At 40.9% G+C, this 19,729-nt stretch overlaps 2 protein-coding genes across 5 annotated transcripts in view; both read left to right on the forward strand.

The window, feature by feature from the left end:
* The first annotated feature begins 1,255 nt into the window (after positions 1-1,255).
* Positions 1,256-3,585, forward strand: LOC116375220 (chromobox protein homolog 7-like). The gene is made up of 2 exons (XM_031831366.1): positions 1,256-1,410; positions 3,104-3,585. The coding sequence occupies exons 1-2, from the start codon at positions 1,402-1,404 to the stop codon at positions 3,479-3,481; spliced, it is 387 nt and encodes a 128-aa protein (XP_031687226.1). The 5' UTR covers positions 1,256-1,401; the 3' UTR covers positions 3,482-3,585.
* An 8,890-nt stretch (positions 3,586-12,475) lies between these two features.
* The window catches only part of sepsecs (Sep (O-phosphoserine) tRNA:Sec (selenocysteine) tRNA synthase), a 34,632-nt gene continuing 27,378 nt past the window's right edge, over positions 12,476-19,729 (forward strand). For 2 of the 4 annotated variants that reach the window (XM_020491224.2, XM_031832049.1), the window contains exons 1-5: positions 12,517-12,610; positions 13,024-13,148; positions 13,909-14,063; positions 14,192-14,310; positions 16,932-17,090. In XM_020491224.2, the coding sequence (XP_020346813.2) occupies positions 13,035-13,148; positions 13,909-14,063; positions 14,192-14,310; positions 16,932-17,090 (547 nt within the window). In that variant the 5' untranslated portion in view covers positions 12,517-12,610; positions 13,024-13,034. Of the gene's footprint in view, positions 12,611-13,023; positions 13,149-13,908; positions 14,064-14,191; positions 14,311-16,931; positions 17,091-19,729 lie in introns of all 4 variants that reach the window. The other 2 variants (XM_031832046.1, XM_031832048.1) reach the window with 1 other exon arrangement.

The following is a 19,729-nucleotide window of genomic DNA, read 5'->3' on the forward strand; positions in this document are numbered from 1 at the left end:
TCAGAGTGTTAAGTGCTAAAATGTTACTGACCTGTTTAAAAATGCTATAACATTAAAGGGCTTAATATTATGTTTTTCATCAATATACCATTGCAGGGACTGTCGACAGCCAAACAAAGAAAGTGTTTGACCATGTTATGTTGGTCATGCGTCTGACAGAGGAGAAGCAAATTCTTCTGAAGGAGATAGGACAGCACTGCCAGTACCTGAGGGAATAGGTCCAAACTGTCAAAAGTCTGATGTCCACCATTACAGAGGACACACAAAGTAAATAAGTATTATCCCGAGGTGGCATTTCAAAACTATCATTGGTAATGTGTCTTTCTTTGAGGGTCCAACCAAGGGACATGGTTGACCAACATCCCATTGACAGTACAACTAGGGCATACCCTCAAATGGACCCAGGATACAGGTTTTGAAATGATTGCGTTAGTTTTGTATCCGGGGTACTTCCACTCCTCAGCTCAAGCCGTGTGTCCAGTTCTAAGCTGACTGTGCACATTTCGCTGCATTGGCGGCATTATTAGTGAGTGCAGCATTATTGGTGCAGCTCCATAGTAGCTGTATTGGCGACTCCATAACAGCAACAATTTACAACTACCGCTAGTCCACTTTACATTTTGGCCCAGCCTACTAGTAAAAACGGTATACTTTTTAGCCTACATTGTTTTGTTAAATTGTAACGGGGGAAACAGTCAAGATTTTTATCTGGCCAACTTTCAAATGCAGAGACAGGCATAACGCTCCAATCGAGCATCTTCATAGCTATGTTCATTGGCCTATAGGTCTAGGCTACATACCCGTAAATAGGCTGACATTGACCTAGGTCTATACAGTATGTTAAGATAGCCTATGTAAAAAAAACATGCAAATAAGTGAACAGTATGAACTTACATTTATTCTCTCTGTTAGGCTTTTGTGCATCATATTGCATAGGCCTATAGGCAATTTATGCGCATGATGAAGAACGTGTGTTCTTGAGCCCGACTTGTCCTTGGCAAACATGATTAAAAGGTAAAACACAAACCATGGCACTGCCATCTGCTTGATAATGAATTCAGTGCATCATTGTCCATCAATTTCCGATATTGTCAAGCCCTGGCGTGTTTAGGTCAGAGCGTGACTAGGGGGGTGTTCTAGTCATTTATTTTCTATGTGGCTGGTTTGTAAGGTTCCCAATTAGAGGCAGCTGGTAATCGTTGCCTCTAATTGGGGATCATATTTAGGAAGCCCTATCTCCCACCTGCTTTGTGTATTGTTTGTGTGAGTGTTTTTGTGCACCGGTTCATTTCTTGGGTTGTTTAAGTGTCACTAAAATAAAGATGTGGAACTCCAATCACGCTGCACCTTGGGCCGTCTCTCGACAGAATATCCCACCAAGCAAGGACCAAGCAGTGTGCCATGGAGAAGGTGAGTTGGACCTGGGAGGAGATCAGAAGTGGATGCGAGACCCTTCTTTGGAGTCGCATAAAGCTCAGGAGGGACCGTGACGATGCCGGGGGCCGCGGCCACCTAGCTAGCTAATTTGTTTGGTGCTGCTTTCTAGTGGTAAAGTATGTGGTAAATAAGATTTTAACCAAGCTGAACCAACAAAATATTGAGAAACGATCATCATTATGCTGCAACTGTCTTAAAATTCTAATAATGACCATATATGGTTATAAACTGTAAAGTAAGCATTTGTTAGGCTAACCTTACCTTCATAGCAATCCAGGCTTTGTTACATTTTGGAACTCATCAGGGAATGCTGAGTTTTGCTGCAGAGAAATTTCCAGAACCGATCGGGAAAATCTGTGGGTGCTGTCCCTAATGCAGTGTAGACAGTCTTTTCCTATCCTATTCTAGTGGATGAGGAGTAAAGTGCGTACCGTGGGCAAGCGAAAGGTGATTTTTTTTTTGACGTGTATTTCTGTATGATATACATGCCATTTGAGCGACTGGGTTGATTTAAATATGGGAGGTTTGTTAATGCTGTGAGGTTGCTTTGGTGCCTCTGGTATTATGACATGTTTATGGTTTTGAGAGCTTGACAAATTTTCCAGAAATAACATATGCCTCTAAACTGATTTAAAATTTGATGGCTCCACCTGCTGGGTTAACATATCTTTCTCAAATAATATTTGGATTAAAGAAGTCTAGTTTCTAAATTAGGCCCTAGCCTGGTGCTTTATTTCAAGAAAGGAAGGCAGGCTCAAATTTGGTGGCAATGGTCAATTCATTTAATCATCAAATGTGGTTGAGCCTGCTTTCACCAGTCTTCACACATGCCTTTAATCCATAGGGATTCAAGGGATGTGTTTGCTGTGGGTGCCTATAAATGGCCCATGGATTTAGTTTGTGGCTAAATGCTTGAGTTATCATGGGTAAGTATGCCCTCTTGTGACAAAGTTCACATTACAAAAGTATGGGACAGCTCGCACAGCAGAGGACTCAAATTGATTTTGTCAAATTTAAAATACTTAAACTGTGCTTGGTTTGCCTGGTACAATGGAAAAGTGCAAATTCCGACATAAATCACCAGCACCAAGTATTTAGCATAGTATTTGACCCAGACCTGGTTCACGGCCCACTCTTTTGAAACATATAATAGACTGACAATAGGACAGCACAATTGGCACAGGACATTATTATAATTGAAGGGAATTGAGCTGCCGTCCAGAACAGTCCTTTATAAGATTTCAGTTTTACATTCCTAAAACGGACTGGGAGACCCGGATTTGAGACCTGCAAGGAGAATAGTACTGTCGCCGTTCACTAAAATCCCTACGTTGGGGGATGGTGTCTTGGGGGGCCATTGAAGAAGCGTGTACACATGAGCGACTTGGTATATTGAAGCATGGGAACATGGTGTGCATGAGAGACTTGGCATCGCGAAGTGTATAAACACGCAAATAGACAAAATATTATATATTTTATAACGTTGCCTAGGTAATCCTGTTACAATCCCATTTCACACCACCAGGACCCTCCCGCTCCGCCTGCTCTGTAAAAAGCTGAGTCCCCTGTTTGTCGGGCTCTTCAAGGTTCTCTGGAGGGGCAACAAGGTAATTTACAGATTACATACTAACTACCGGATCTCACCATCTTTTCATGTTTCCCTCAGGCCAGTGGCTGCTGGTCCCCGGCTGATGCCGTCCTCCACGACACCCCTCCGCCTCCCTTGGACATCAAGGGGAGCTCCACTTATGCCGTCAGATCACTCCTGGACTCCCGACGTCGTGGGGGTCGGCTCCAGTACCCGGTGGACTGGGAGGTGTATGGTCCAGAGGATCAGTGCTGGGTTCCAGTGGATGACATTCTAGATCCCAACGTCATCCAAGAATTCCACCTTTGCCGTCCGCACTGGCCCGCTCCTCGCCCTCGGCAGTCCTTCTGGATGCACAGCTGGCAACCCTCATTACGCACACCTGAGCCCCATCATGAGGCATGCCTGGACTCCATCACTACCCTGAGTACTCCCCCTTTATCTAGCACTCCCTAGCATCCTTCAGGCAGTTTTGGTTATATTTCCTTGTCAGAAATTGCTCTTGTTTTGCATCGCACTACTATTATTTATTATTATTAAACTCACTAATTGCACCTGTTTCCTGACTCCATGTGTCATTGTTACAGGTGTCTCTAGCTTGAATGGTTCAAGAGTTACTGTTGATGGGTAATTTTATGCAAATTTTTACAAAGGTGTATAGTTATAATTGATACATTTTTAATCATTTGAGGATGAGACATGAGACATCAGAAATTTGGTTTTGCGTCTAGCTTGAACAGTTAGAGTTACTGTTGGTGGTTAATTTATGCACATTTATAGCCTGAATGTTGTAGTTATTGCAGATTAATTGGCCAAGAAGCAGGAGCATTTTGAATAGCTATCACATTCAACTCTAACTGTTTTAAAGTCACCATTGGCCTCATGATGAAATCCCTAAGTGGTTTCCTTCCTCTTCGGCAACTGTGTTAGGAAAGACACCTGTATCTTAGCATTGACTGGCTGTATTGATACATCAAGTTGTTGACGGAATACTAAATTCCTCTATTTCCCAATCAGAATTAAATACTCTGTCAATGCATTCGAAGGGTTTGTAAGACCCAATATTTTTATAAGAATGGACAGAGCCCCGGTCTTAAGTCGGGTAACAGCGTTTAATTCAAGAGTACTGGTTACATGCACATTTTTCCACAGGTTATAAACTGAATGACGTCAGCGTTTTCTAAATGTTCTATCTCTTCATGACACGGGTAGAGAGGCCCTATAGTTCTCGAGCCTTCCCCCCTCGCCTAAAGCCAAGGTCAGTGTAAATCAGCATTCTAGACAGTCTGGAGATAGTTCATTCATTTGTACAAAGGAACAGACCATCATTGATACTAAACTCCTGACTATTTTATATACAATTGGGAATGGGAGCAAAATAATTTATGTACAGCATTTGGACTAGTCAGTCCTGATTGAAATGTATACATAATTAGTCGTCATTGATAAAAATTCCCTTAACACAAGTGTAATAACTTCACCATGCTCAAAGGGATATTCAATGTCTGCTTTTCTCCCCTTACCCATCTATCAATAGGTGCCCTTCGAGAGGCATTGGAAAACCTCCCTGGTCTTTGGTTGAATCTGCTTTTGAAATTCACTGCTTGACTGAGGGACCTTACAGAACTATATGTCTGGGGTACAGAGATGAGGTGAAAAACTATTGCTCACATTTGTAACTTGTTAAGCACATTTTTACTCATGAACTTATTTAGGCATGTGATAAAAGGTGTTGAATACTTAATGGCTCAAGACATTTCAGCTTTTTATTTTAAATTTGTCAGCATTTCCAAAAACAATTCCATTTTTTCATTATGGGGTATTGTGTGCAGGCCAGTGACACAAACTCTCAATTTAATTCACTTTAAATTCATGCTGCAAGACAACTGTGGAACATGTGAAGGGGTGTGAATCCTTTCTGAAGGCACTGTAAGTCAGTCTATGGCCCTCATAGGCAATTTCAAGATACAAGACCTGGTTTGACTATTTCGAGTTATCTAGGAGGATGAAAGACGGTACTGTTTTGGCAGTGTGCATTTACAGTGGTTCCTCTAAGTTGCATCATACTGCGGCACACCTTGCGCTGCCTCAACATTCTGTGGCACGTCATTTAATTCATAGTATATAACATAGTATACGGTTACCTAATCCTTCCCAGTTTTATTTGTATTGCTTTTAAATCTTTTTAAAACATTTAACACTAGCTATTTGTCTATCAAGTAAACACTAGCTCATTCATCCCCCTCTCCACTAACTATTCCCCAGGTCGTTGCTGTGAATGTGTTTTCAGTCAACTTACCTGGCAAAATAACGGTAAAATAAATAATGTGGGATTGATTTAAAGAAATATGGCTTAATTATTTTGATTAATATTATGGTGTTTTGTATTCAGAGAAACAAAACCCTCTGTTTCTATGGCGCTGTACAGCGCGATGTCGGGAGTAGGCTACAGGATCGGATGATTCTTGTTTGCCTTCATTAAACAACTGTGTTCCAAACTTTTTACTGGTACTTGATTCATTAATTTGATTAATATTATGGTGTTTCTATTCCATGAAAAACCCTCGGCTTCTGTTAGGATGGAACGGAAAATAAGGTGCTGTACAACGTGATGTCCGGCAGTGCAGTACTGGGCTATTTAGCTAAAGAATCCCTGTGTCGTGCTGGTCTCAGAACAGCAGCGTGAAACAGTCCTAAACGAGTTGTAGGCTTTTGCTTCTAACTTAAATATGCTATTTAAATAAGACCTACACAATTTGACTTTCCGCCAATAATTACATTTAGAGGATTGGAGGACTATATATTAATATCTAAGGGGCATTTTCCGTTAGGCTCTGTGAGAATATCTAAGGAGCTTTTATTTAATAATAATCACTTTGTTTAAAAAGTTACACTATTTGAGATTTTTAATTTAACCTAGTGTGAGCGATTAAAAAAATATATAATTTTTTTTACATTTAAAAAGCAATTCTTGAACATAGGATAGGACATTCTCACTAATTTGTAAATAAAGCCAGTTTATTTATTATTTCTGGAGAAATGTAACTTGATTATTTAGCAGACATCACTTGCTTTTATTCAGCCAACACTTATTTAAAGAATATAATGGAATATTTGAACCTTTTCGTTTAGCCATGCTTGTCTCAGAGCAGCGCGTGCCTGGTGGTCAAGTTGGCCATGTTCTGTTAGAAGAATGGAATGGAAATGTCAGGGTGAAGCGAAAACCTGACCAACCCACCACGTACTGTATGTTGACTCGGCCTGTTTGAGGTGAAGTTCCAGAGCTCACGGGTGTGCCTGGCATGGATTGTGACTCCATCTCGTTCCTTTTCAACGAGTGAGTCAATGACTATTCAAGCCAATGATAAGCGGTCGGCAAAGACGATCTGTTAGCTGCGGGCATCACGGATCGGTAAATGTTTTATATATTAAAAAAAATGTAACTCTCAGAACATTAACCGTGTGTTCGCTTGTTTTGTACTGTTCTGTAGTTTTGACCCAATGATTTGCTTCTTGCAGGCCCAGGCATTGATCAAAGCTGGCGAGACATATAACGTGATCTTCAGACAACTCAACCGTGGCCTTTGAGCAATTTGCTCAAAATTGCTACAGAAAGATTAACGAAAGCATAGAGATGTTGATGAAGAAATGCTGTTTTGAGTTACAAATGTAACACAGTCCTTAAGCATCGAATATATTGCATGTTGATGGATTTTCACAACAGTAGCCGGGATATAAAAAGTATATTGTCCACCTCCCGGGTGGCGCAGTGGTTAAGGGCACTGTACTGCAGCACAAGCTGTGCCACCAGAGACTCTGGGTTCGCGCGCAGGTTCTATCGCGACCGGGAGGTCCGTGGGACAATGCACAGTGTCGTCCGGGTTAGGGAGGGCTTGGTAGGGATGTCCTTGTCTCATCGCACACCAGCGACTCCTGTGGCGGGCCGGGCGCAGTGCACGCTAACCAAGGTTGCCAGGTGCACTGTGTTTCCTCCGACACATTGGTGCAGCTGGCTTCCGGGTTAGATGCGCGCTGTGTTAAGAAGCAGTGCGGTTGGGTTGTGTATCGGGAGGACGCATGACCTTTAACCTTCGTCTCTCCCGAGTCCGTATGGGAGTTGTAGCGATGAGACAAGATAGTAGCTACTAAACAATTGGATACCACAAAATTGGGGAGAAAAAGAGGTAAAATAAAAACAAAACAATTACTTTTAGAGTTTGGGAATTACAAATGTGTGCCTTTTTAGTTGCATTGTTTAGGTTCGAATGTGCATACTTTTTTTCTTTAAACTATTGTTTTATGTAGGATGCAACATTTTTGACCAGTTGCAATTGTAAGTAGACCTAATAACAAATACTACTTCTATTAGACTGTGAAGCATCATAACCTACCTCAGCCAGTTAAGTTATTTCATATAGGTCTAGGCTCTGAAGAAAGACTAAGCCCTCTTGTTTTGTAAAATTCAAAAGGCACTCGCACATCTGAGCTATCTTTTTTTGCAGGTGCATGGCAACAACCGGGTGAGATGAGGAAAAATAAGAAGGAACCCGCACACTGCTCTTGATCGTATCACTGATCTTAATAAGCTTTATGTATCGCCCTCATGACCTTCATCAGTTTTTATGAGTTTTTAAAATTATCACCCTTATGTAGACCTAGCCACACCCACATCCGTTCCACGCATCGAAAGGGGTTGGAGGCGAAGGAAAAACAAATAAGTGCTACCAAATATAACAAGATGCATTTTATAAATATTCAAATAAAGTGTGTACATAAAACATATTAAACACGTCTGTAAAAAAGCAATGAGGACATCGACCTACCAAGCAAATTTTCATAAAACATTGGGTACAGTGTAAGAATATAACGTCAGAGTAATCTGAAATAGGGGCATATTTCATCATTCATTTTCAAATTTACAACATAACATACATATGCATTGCATCATTAAGAACTTTAGGAAATAATGTCTGGAGGGTGAAAAAACCAAAACATTCTGTATGATTTTATTTTGTGGCTGGCAGTTGGCACGGACCAATTTATCGCGTAAATGAAATATGCTAGTGTTTCTTGACCGCATCTCCCACTTTTCGCGAGTTCAAAGTATACGTAGTTGTGAACATTACAGGATGTTCTTTAGCTTTAGCAGGTCTTTTTTTTGTAGCAGTACATCTTGTTTTCCTCAATGCCAAATTAAGAGCTTCATCCAGTGATGCCAAATTAGTAATTTTGTTGCTATATTTAGCAACTTTTCAGACTACCCTGGCAACTTTTTTTTCAAACAGCACCAAATTTAGCTACTTTAAAAAAAAAAAAGTGACTCAAATGCTAAAATGCACACATTTTCCCTCTAAATGACACAAAAACGATTTTCTCTGTCACACACTCATTCACAACACAGGTGCCTAGCTGCAATAGTGCACTGTGAGTGACGCCAGCAGCTGGTGCACAGGCAGCAGCAGGCCAGCAGCAAATTGCAAATCATTGTTAGCTGACTGCAGCAGAAGTAGTATGGATTCGAAGAGCCAAACCCAATGAATATATTTGGTCACGAATGTTTGATCTTGAAAAGAACTTACAGCATCAACATATCTCAATCACAAATGTACAGAAAAGAGTCTGTACCTGAACAAATGTCAAATCATATTTTTTGCGAGATGGCCAGTCAAATCATATTTTTTTGCCAGATGGCCAGTCAATTTGAGTAACGTTAAGTAATTATATCATTGCGTGATAACGTAAAACTGCGTTATTACATCACAACGTCATTTAGCAACTTTTAGCAACAAATCAACCTGCCTCTAGCAACTTACCCTGAAAATTAGTTGACAACACTGGCTTCATCCACACATTGTGGAGAATAGCCACTTCTTAGAAACCTATTGCGCATCTCCGCTGCTTTTTCCACTTTTTCACACCTAGCTCGGCTATTAGACAATTCTTAAGTAAAGGTTGAATAGTCTATTGTTCAGCTAATAGCCCGTCCTGCTATGCTTGTGAAAAACTAATACTTCTTCCTCTTTCCAATTGATCCAAATTTTTCTTAGCCACAATCGGCCCCAACCCCAATTAATAAATTTGGGCACAGTCGATAGCGTGCTGGGCTAGAATGTTGAGTGTTCGAAACCTGCTCCCTGCTTGCTATAACGAATGAGTTTGATACACCTGGTATTGGATATGGCTGAAAAAACAGTTACTAAATAGCGAATTTCATACATTTACTTTATGACAAATATGCACCATCGTTTGTCTCTACACTAACTGACATATTCCTCTCAATTGTATATTTTTTTGATTGACTCGTTATGACGATATAATTACTTAAATTAGCTTCCCCGTAATGTTTTGTCAGCCATATTTGCTGAAGTCACCAGGGATGGGTGGCCCGCGTAAAATTCGTCATTGGAACCACTCGATATGGATTGGTCATATAAAAACCTTTGGACCCACAAATGCATAATAAGTGCTCTAACTTCCCCTTGTGGTGGTCTGGAGCAATGAAGCCGTGACGCTGTGTACCTTTGAGTCCCGCGGTGTAAACTCAACTTTATTATATATTTTTTAATAAAAAAAATAAAAAATAACCTCAACCTTTAAAGGAGAAACCACTGTACAAACGCTTGGTGTGGCCTTATTACTCGATTGTACCCTGTAGTATAACTTTATGCAGCCGGGAGCGCTATTTGTATTTCTGGGCTCCCAGTCCCCACCTGCTGATAAACTCAGAAGACAATGCCGAAGAAGTAATAAAAATGTGAGAGAAGAAATTAGCATTACAGCAGCAATATTAACATCACGGCAGCAACATTAAGACTTTTCGTTTTTCCGATTTTGCCTTCAAAATAAAATTATGCGGTAGAACGGTATGTGTATGATACGGAATCAATAATTTTGGAGCTTTACATAGTACATAATGTTACCAAATTTACGTAACTACATCAGTGGAAAATCGAAACTAAAGAGTTACTACTTTATATAAGGTGGAGCACATTGAAAAATGGTTGGAGATTCAGGTAATGAATGTAAAGAACATAATATTCTACAGACCCTATTGATATATGGTGTTATTTCCTGAGGGACTATGGTCTAAATACCCAGCAGCTCTTTCTACTCCATCCATTCCATTTGTCCCAATCCAAGACAGTGTAGAGCAATAAATGACATATTGTCTTATAGAGAAAAAACTATTATGTGTTGATGTAAAGGTTTGGTTGGGAATACTCAGTATATGGTGTCATTTCATGGGGCTCTGAATAATACAAAGTGTTGCTGGCCTTTTACTGTGGTCAAACAGCTTAAAATTGGGTGCCGGGACACTATAGGAAAAACAATTATCTGTGCCAATGTAAAAGTGGGGTAGGGAGTACTCCGTAGGGTCTGTGGAATCTATATTATGGTGTCATTTCACGGGGGCTCTGAATAATGCTGAGTGTTGCTGACCTTTTACTTCGCCCATTACTTTGGACACAATACAAATGACTGTATTTGCATAACACATTGGCTTATGGAGAAAAAACTATTATTTGTGCCGATGTACAAGTGCGGTAGGGAGTACTCAGTAGGATCTGTAGAATCTATATAGTGTAATTTCATGGTGGACTGTGGTTAATATGCTCAGCAACACTTTCTACTCCACCCACTCAGAAAGAAGTGGTAGATATTTTTTTAAATTCTCATTGGTATGCCTATTTGCACCCCCGAGAAGCATGGTCAAGAAAAGTTGAATCCTCTGCTTCAACCTTTTAGAAAACAGTAGCAGTTGTGTTTATGTGTGCTTGTTCTCTAAAGTAGTCTTATGAGAGGGCAATGTAAATTAGCTTTTTCACAATGGCATGCAAGACTGTTTCACATGCGTTATCGGAGAGTAAATTACTTAGTTGAAAGAAGTTAAGGTTTTAAGCTTGACCGATACAGCAGACTGATGACATTACGCTATATGCTTAATAATGAAATCATATTTAAATATCAATATCGAATCGAAAAATGCTACTGATATCGACATAGATTTTCCATATCGGTGCCCATCACTAATTTAATGGATTTATTTGATGAGAGATTGAAATGACAATGTCAGACCATACATTTTTTACTGACAAATTTGATAAAATATTTCATTGAAACAAATGAATGTATCCTAGAGTGTGTATGACCATGAACTTTAACCGACACATTTTACAAAATTGGTGACTGTACCCATAGCCTGGTTGACATTCATTTTATTTTTTTTACATAACCCAATATGTATAGGCCTACAGTGTGTTGTATTGTCTCATCACTGCAACTCCCGTACGGAATGGGGAGATGCAAAGGTCGAGAGCCTTGCGTCCTCCGAAATACAACCCAACTGCTTCTTGACACAATGCCCACTTAACACAGAAGCACCAATGTGTCAGACGTTGTCAACTAGTGCGCAATGGGACAAGCACATGCCTGCCGGCCGAACCCTCCCCTAACCTGGACAATGCTGGACCAATTGTGTACCACCCCATGGGTCGCCACCAGCTGCGACAGAGCACAAACGCGATCACGATACGCTGGTTAAAATAGCAAAACAAACTCTGAACCAATTACATAAATTTGGGGACAGGTAGAAAAGCATTAAACATGTATGGCAATTTAGCTAGTTAGCTTGCACTTGCTAGCTAATTTGTCCTATTTAGCTAGCTTGCTGTTGCTAGCTAATTTGTCCTGGGATATAAACATTGAGTTGTTATTTTACCTGAAATGCACAAGCTCCTCTACTCCGCCAATTAATACACACATAAACGGCCAACCGAAACGTTTCTAGTCATCTCTCCTCCTTCCAGGCTTTTTCATCTTTGGATTTATATGGTGATTGGCATCTAAACTTTCATAGTATTACCATGACTACCGGCAAAACATTTCGTCTTTCAATCACCCATGTGGGTATAACCAATGAGGAGATGGCACGTGGGTACCTGCTTCTATAAACCAATGAGGAGATGGGAGAGGCAGGACTTGCAGCACGATCTGCGTCAGAAATAGAAAGGAGTTCTATTTTAGCCCTTGGCAACCAGACTCTCGTTGGCACGCAATAATTGAATAACGTGGATTTCTAAATTTATTTTGCGATGTTCGCACACGCGATGTGTCTGGTCTGGTCAGCATGTTAGACCACTGCGCCACTCAGGAGGTCCAAGTGTATTGCACGAATGAAGTGGATGGAGAAGAAAGTGTTTCTGGGTATTTAGACCTCAGTCCGCCATGACATAACACCATTTATAAATTCCACAGACCCTACTGAGTATTCACAACTTTTACTGCAGCACCAATAATACTTTTTGCTCTATAAACCAATATATTCCATATACAGTGATTTGCATTGTGGCCATTTATTTGACATTGGAACATGTTTAAATATCACATGTAAGGCAAATGTCACTTAAATATAAACAAATATGAATCATTGTTAATGTTTCGACAATAAATGTGTTCTACTATTACATGGGACTTTATTTAGGATGTTTCCGAAAATATGTGACCCGGAAGTACTTTTTTTTTGTGTCGCTGACAGAGAAGGAGATCTCTAGCGACTGGTTCGTGACTGTGAAAACAGAAAGAAAGGTAAAGCAGATTAAAAAGATAAACGCTACAATAACCAGTAGCCAAATCAAGATTTTCAGAAACGGTGCTGAGCGTCACTTGGATTCGTCGTTTGAACTGAATAAACCACTCGTTCTAGCCTATACACTACACTCAGATTCTGGATTAGTCGTCGCATAGCTTCGTCCCGCTACTAGCCATTTAAGTCACCATTTATATTAACACGTTTGATTTACAGATAGCCATCTGTAACATAAAATACAATTCTAAATTGTTAATGTAAATGGTCATTTAAATGGCTAGTTGCGCGACGAAGCTAGTCGTCGCATAACGTTAGACGCAGGTTGTACTTGAGTTTCGTGAGGAACACGTTCCCTAAAGTACACGTTTATACTGACGAATTGCGTATGTTAATCTACACATCTATTTGACAGCAATTGTTGAGATGAATAGTGAAAACTTTTCCATAAGTGAGAAGATTGTGTCGCCATCATACATTCGCCAGGGGTCACAGGCACGTCGCAGTCATGAGCAACTGATTAGACTGCTTTTGGAACAGGTATTATCCGATTTACAGACCTTAGAATTATCTGAATAGGGACGTCAAACGTTCAGCCTGCTGCACAGACCCTATTGACGACCTAGTCTAGAGCGCCTGGTTAAATTCTGTTTAAGAGCATTTAAAAAATAAACGATTTAAATGGTTAATACTAAGACGTATGTGATTATTGAACAAATGTGTGAATTTGCTTAATTTACTATCATCCTAAATAAAGATATTAAGACAAAAAAATCTAACATGTCAATTTAGGATGATAGTATATGTTGTCCACTCACAAGCTATTGCAACAATTACACCTATTTGTCAAAAAATATAGAGTGTTTAAAAATGCTCTCAAACACGATTTAACTGGCTCCTCTAGACTAGAGCTCCATAGTCTGTACAGCAGCTTGAATGTTCGATGGCACTACTAGTATTGGACAAATTCAGGTAGGTCCCTCCCCGTTTCTTTCTGTTTACTTACCAACTTTTGGTTCTTAAACGATTTCCGTTGCAAGACGTAATGGAACCAAGCAGAAACAAATGAGGAGGGACCTATCTAAATGTATCCAATAGAAACTCATTTTTATTGCATAATGATTACATCCATGATGGGCTAATGATTACATCCATGATGGGAATGGAGATGGAGTGCACAACAACCATAACTTAGATGGATACTACACATACATTTGTTTACAGTTCTATTTAGCCTACATAATTCAGGTGTTGTGGCTGAAGCATGTACCTTGTTGCGTATACTCACTGTACCTTATAGGGCAAATGTCCTGAGGAAGGATGGAGCGAGAGCACAATAGAACTTTTCCTGAATGAACTGGCTGTGATGGACAGCAACAACTTCTTGGGAAATTGTGGCGTTGGCGAGAGAGAGGGCAGAGTGGCCTCTAGTCTGGTGGCCCGACGACATTACAGGTTATCAGCTGTTACTTGGAGCATTTTCAAAATAGACAAATTTACTTTAGCTTTGCTAAATTCCAAGTAGCCTTCAGTTTTGTCACACATGTTATGATCATGAGATCTGTGTTTATTGCTTTACACAGGTTAATCCATGGGATAGGACGATCTGGGGACATTGCTGCAATTCAACCCAAGGCTACAGGTTCCAGTCTGCTGAACAAGCTGACTAATTCAGTTGTGCTGGACATTTTAAAACTTTCAGGTGTGTAACTAAGTTTCCATTCAGCCTACTGATAAATTGATGGTGGAAAAAATCGATAGTATGCCAACATATCATAATATTATTTTGGACAATATTATATCGATACTTTCACTCCCAAATATCTATTTGTTTATTTATTTTTTAATAGTATGATTATTATAAACTCTTAACATGTGTAAACATTTGTATGAACATAAGATTCAGCAACTGAGACAAAAACTGAACAAGTTCCACAGACATGTGACTAACAGAAATGGAATGTGTCCCTGAACAAAGGTGGGGTCAAAAGTAACAGTAACAGTCCGTATCTGGTGTGGCCACCAGCTGCATTAAGTACTGCAGTGCATCTCCTCCTCATGGACTGCACCAGATTTGCCAGTTCTTGCTGTGAGATGTTACCCCACTCTTCCACCAAGGCACCTGCAAGTTCCCGGACATTTCTGGGGGAAATGGCCCTAGCCCTCACCCTCCGATCCAACAAGTCCCAGATGTGCTCAATGGGATTGAGATCCAGGCTCTTTGCTGGCCATGGCAGAACACTGACATTCCTGTCTTGCAGGAAATCATGCACAGAACGAGCAGTATGGCTGGTGGCATTGTCATGCTGGACGGTCATGCCTGCGGTAAGGGTACCACTTGAGGGAGGAGGATGTCTTCCCTGTAACGCACTGGACTGAGATTGCCTGCAATGACAACAAGCTCAGTCCGATGATGCTGTGACACACTGCCCCAGACCATGACAGACCCTCCACCTCCAAATCGATCCCGCTCCAGAGTACAGGCCTTGGTGTTACGCTCATTCCTTTGACGAGAAATGCAAATCCGACCATTACCCCTGGTGAGACAAAACCGTGACCATTCCTATTTGGTCCAGCGATGGTGGGTTTGTGCCCGTAGGCGATGTTGTTGCCAGTGATGTCCGGTGAGGACTTGCCTTACAACAGGCCTACAAGCCCTCAGTCCAGCCTCTCTCAGCCTATTGCGGATAGTCTGAGCACTGATGGAGGGATTGTGCATTCCTGGTGTAACTCGGGCAGTTGTTGCCATCCTGTACCTGTCCTGCAGGTGTCATGATCGGATGTACCAATCCTGTGCAGGTGTTGTTACACATGGTCTGCCACTGCGAGGACGATCAGATGTCCGTCCTGTCTCCCTGCTGCACTGTCTTAGGCGTCTCTCAGTACGGACATCGAAATGTATTGCCCTGGCCACATCTGTTGTCCTCATGCCTCCTTGCAGCATGCCTAAGGCACGTTCACACAGATGAGCAGGGACCCTGGGCATCTTTCTTTTGGTGTTTTTTAGAGTCAGTAGAAAGGCCTCTTTAGTGTCCTATAGCTTGTTCTCCATCTTCTTTTTAAGTAGTGAGCAAACATGTTTTCAGCACGTTTATTTCCATGACATGCTGCAGTAGACATATAGAGATCAATATGTTTGGAACATCAAATCGTCATAAAATTGCAGTATCGATTTTAAATATCTATAGAATAATTTATTTTCTTTTATCTGCACCTAGTTCATTCGGAAAGTGTTCAGACCCCTTGACTTTTTCCACATTTTGTTACGTTACAGCCTTATTCTAAAATGGATGATATTGTTTTTTCCCCCTCATCAATTTAGACACCATACCACCCATAATGACAAAGCAAAAACAGTATTCAGACCCTTTACTCATTACTTTGTGGAAGCAACTTTGGCAGCGATTACAGCCTCAAGTCTTCTTGGATATGACGCTACAAGCTTGGCACAGCTATATTTGGGGAGTTTTTCCCATTCTCTGCAAATCCTCTCAGTTAAATAAAAAATAAATAAAATACAGATCCTCTCAAGCTCTGTCAGGTTGGATGGGGAGCGTCACTGCACAGCTATTTTCAGGTCTCCAGAGATGTCCGGGCTCTGGCTGGGCCACTGAAGGAAATTCAGAGACTTGTCCCGAAGCCACTCATGCGTTATTGTGGCTGTGTGCTTAGGGTCATTGTCCTGTTGGAAGGTGAACTTCGCCCCATTCTGATGTCCTGAGCGCTCTGGGCCAGGTTTTCATCAAGGATCTCCCTGTACTTTGCTTTTCTCTCGATCTAAGAGAGCCAATATTCTATGCCAGGCAAAATCTCACATTAGCTCATTGTTATGGAGGTATCCCCAAAAAATCTATAGAAAACCACTTAAACGTGAATGCAGCACCTTTGCTGTTGTTCTGGCTTTTTTGTTTGACGTGACTGTCATAGCCAAAGTTGGCTAGCTAGCAAGCAAGGTATTAGAACGTTGTCAGCCATCATGGCAACGGAAAATTTAGAACGAATGACTTGGTTGCTTAACAACGGTCTCGTCTCTGGTAACCTATTAGAACAAACGACCAGCCGGCATGGGTAGCAACCCTAGATTTGTGCCAGGACTATATCTTGTGGAAGTATGAAATAGTATCAATAAATTCATCAAAATAATGTTATGTAAATAATTGTTTGAATATGTTGGAGACCTGTTGTATTAAAGTAATAATGCCCTCAAAGCCAGTGTTTGGAGGATATATTGGCACGGTTTTCCGGCCAACAAAAACAAACCATGCCAATATATCCTCAACACCGGCTTCTCGGGCATTATCACTTAATTGTGTGTGTTTGCAGGTGTGCGAAGTGTGACCAGTTGTTTCGTAGTTCCAATGGCAACAGGGATGAGCCTGACACTGTGCTTCCTAACACTTCGCCACAAGAGACCAAAGGGGCGCTACATCATCTGGCCCCGCATTGACCAGAAGTCCTGTTTCAAAGCCATGATCACTGCAGGTTAGGCACTAACATTAACATGAAAGTATGTTCTGCTCTTAAAACTATCCATCAACAGTTTATTGTACTCTACATTCATGCTCTGATTTGTTATTCTTGCAATAGATTTACCTATCAGTTCAGTTGGGTTTGAAAGAATTACTTCTCTTTTTCTAAGAGCTGCTTAACATGCATATACTCGACGCCTGGGTCTAACTTTTGCAGAGTGTGACATGCTCCTATTAATTACAATGAAACCTGGGCATGAGCAGCATGCTCAGCACAAAATTACTCTTGGTTTCTAATTTCAAGAATAAGTATCACGGCTAGGGTTGCACATTTTGGTGGAAACTTTCCGTGGGAATATATGGGAATTAACGGGAATATATGGGTTATTAATGGAAATATATTCAAATTAATATTAATACTATTTCAATTTAGATGTATTTTTCATTGGATATATTTCCCATATCATATGGAGACAGAAACATAAACCTTTTATCTTATTATAAGTAGACATTATTGCAAATGATTAAATCCTTCCAATAGAAATAAAAGTTGACTCTTCACATGGGATAATTTCACAGAACATCAAAAGAAAGGGAATATTGAGTGATCCTCAATGATCCATCTCATCTCCCAAAAACATTTTCAACATAAAGCTGCAAAATGATAGTCTAGAAACTAAAGCTTTGGTTGTCTTCCTCTCAGGCTTCCATGTCTTCTCCCTGGACCACCTCAATGTCCACTTCTTGAACATCAGACTCTGAGGCCTCATCTTCACTGTCATTTTCTAACCTTGTTGAAGATGGCTCATTGTCAGGCTCAAAAATCCTCAAATTTGCCCTGGTTCCCACCAATTTTTCAACCCTTGTATTGGTCAGCCTGTTGTGTGCTTTGGTGTGTGTGTTTCCAAACATGGACTAGTGCGCTCTGAGGTAACTGATGTTGGTGGGATTTGGAGGATGATGGAGGCAACATGGGAAAGTCCCTTCCACCAGGTGGCTGATGAGATGTTGGCATGACTGCCACATTGCATCTCCATCCCAAAGCCCTTGTTTGGAAGTGTACTTCGCCAGACTGCCAAGGACCATCCAGGCCAAGGTGGCGAGACACGGTAGTGATGACACCATAGACCTTGTTGATCTCTGCACCAGACAGGATGCTCTTGCCAGCATACTTGGGGTCCAACATGTACGCTGCGGTGTGTATGGGCTTCAGGCAGAAGTCTTCACGCTTTCTGATGTATTTCAGAACTGCAGTTTCCTCTGCTTGGAGCAACAGTGAAGTGGGCAGGGCAGTATGGATTTCTTCTCTTACATTCAGAAGTGGAGTCTGAACATCAGACAGGATGGCATTGTCTCCCTCAATCCGTGCAATGGCTACTGCTATAGGTTTCAGGCTGCTTACCACTCTCTCCCGAAATACATCATCCAGGAGGATCCTCTTAATGGGGCTGTACATATCGACCGACTGTGATAGGGTCATTTCTTGGAGAGACTCCTTCCCTTCCAGGAGACTGTCAAACATGATTACAACACCACCCCAGCGGGTGTTGCTGGGAAGCTTCAATGTGGTGCTTATTCTTATTCTTCTCACTTTGCTTGGTAGATTGCTGCTGTAACTTGATGACCCTACACATACCTAACCATTTCCTTGGCTCTCTTGAAGTGTATCCATTGTTTTCAGTGCCATGATGTCCTTGAGGAGCAGATTCACCAGTGCAAATACCTTATGTGGTTCAAGGTCATTGATGACTGCCTTCAGCTCATCTGCAATGTGGAGATGTTGTAGTTAATTATTCCTGGCCCACAAACATCTGACCACTCATCAGAGATGATTGCAATATAGTCTGCTTTCTCTATGATTTGCTTGACCTTCACTTGAACTCTGCATCCAGCAAATGAGTAGATAAAGCATGTCTGGTTGGAGGGGTGTAAGCTGGGCGAAGAACATTCAGAAATCTCTTCCAATGCACATTGCCTGTGAGCATCAGAGGTGAACCAGTTGCATACACAGCCCGAGCAAGTCATTCATCAGCATTTCTCTGACCATGTTCTTCCATTGAGTCAAAAAAACGTATGATTCCAGGAGGACCATGAGCTGTTGTTATCGATAAGGTGTCTGATTCATCATTTTCATCTCGAGTAGAAGTAGAGGGACTTTTGTCAGAGGTTGCTTGTTGTGAGCACTGAGGGAACTTTATGCACTTGGCCAGATGATTTTGCATCTTTGTTGCATTCTTCACATATGATTTGGCACAGTATTTGCAAATGTACACAGCTTTTCCTTCTACATTAGCTGCAGTGAAATGTCTCCACACATCAGATAGTGCCCGTGACATTTTCCTGTAAAGAATAGAACAAAAATTAGTAAAAAAACAACGAATACAATTCCATGTACAGATTAACAGTTAAGCAGTTAGATTAAACATTTCCTTTGTTTGATAAATGTTTTAAAATGAAACATGTATGGAAACGGGTGAATTAACACTCCTCAGTTTGCAGGCTCAAGCAAGCTAAAAACCCACATGGTAGCAAAAACGAACTAGCATAAATTGTTAGAAATTATTTAAACACACATTACTGTAGGCTACTATTTACTAGTTAACAAAAAATAATGTATGTCATATACAATATATTCACCCCACCCAGTATTTT

The sequence above is a fragment of the Oncorhynchus kisutch genome, linkage group LG9 (genome assembly GCF_002021735.2).
Source record: "Oncorhynchus kisutch isolate 150728-3 linkage group LG9, Okis_V2, whole genome shotgun sequence".
Taxonomy (NCBI): Eukaryota; Metazoa; Chordata; class Actinopteri; order Salmoniformes; family Salmonidae; genus Oncorhynchus; species Oncorhynchus kisutch.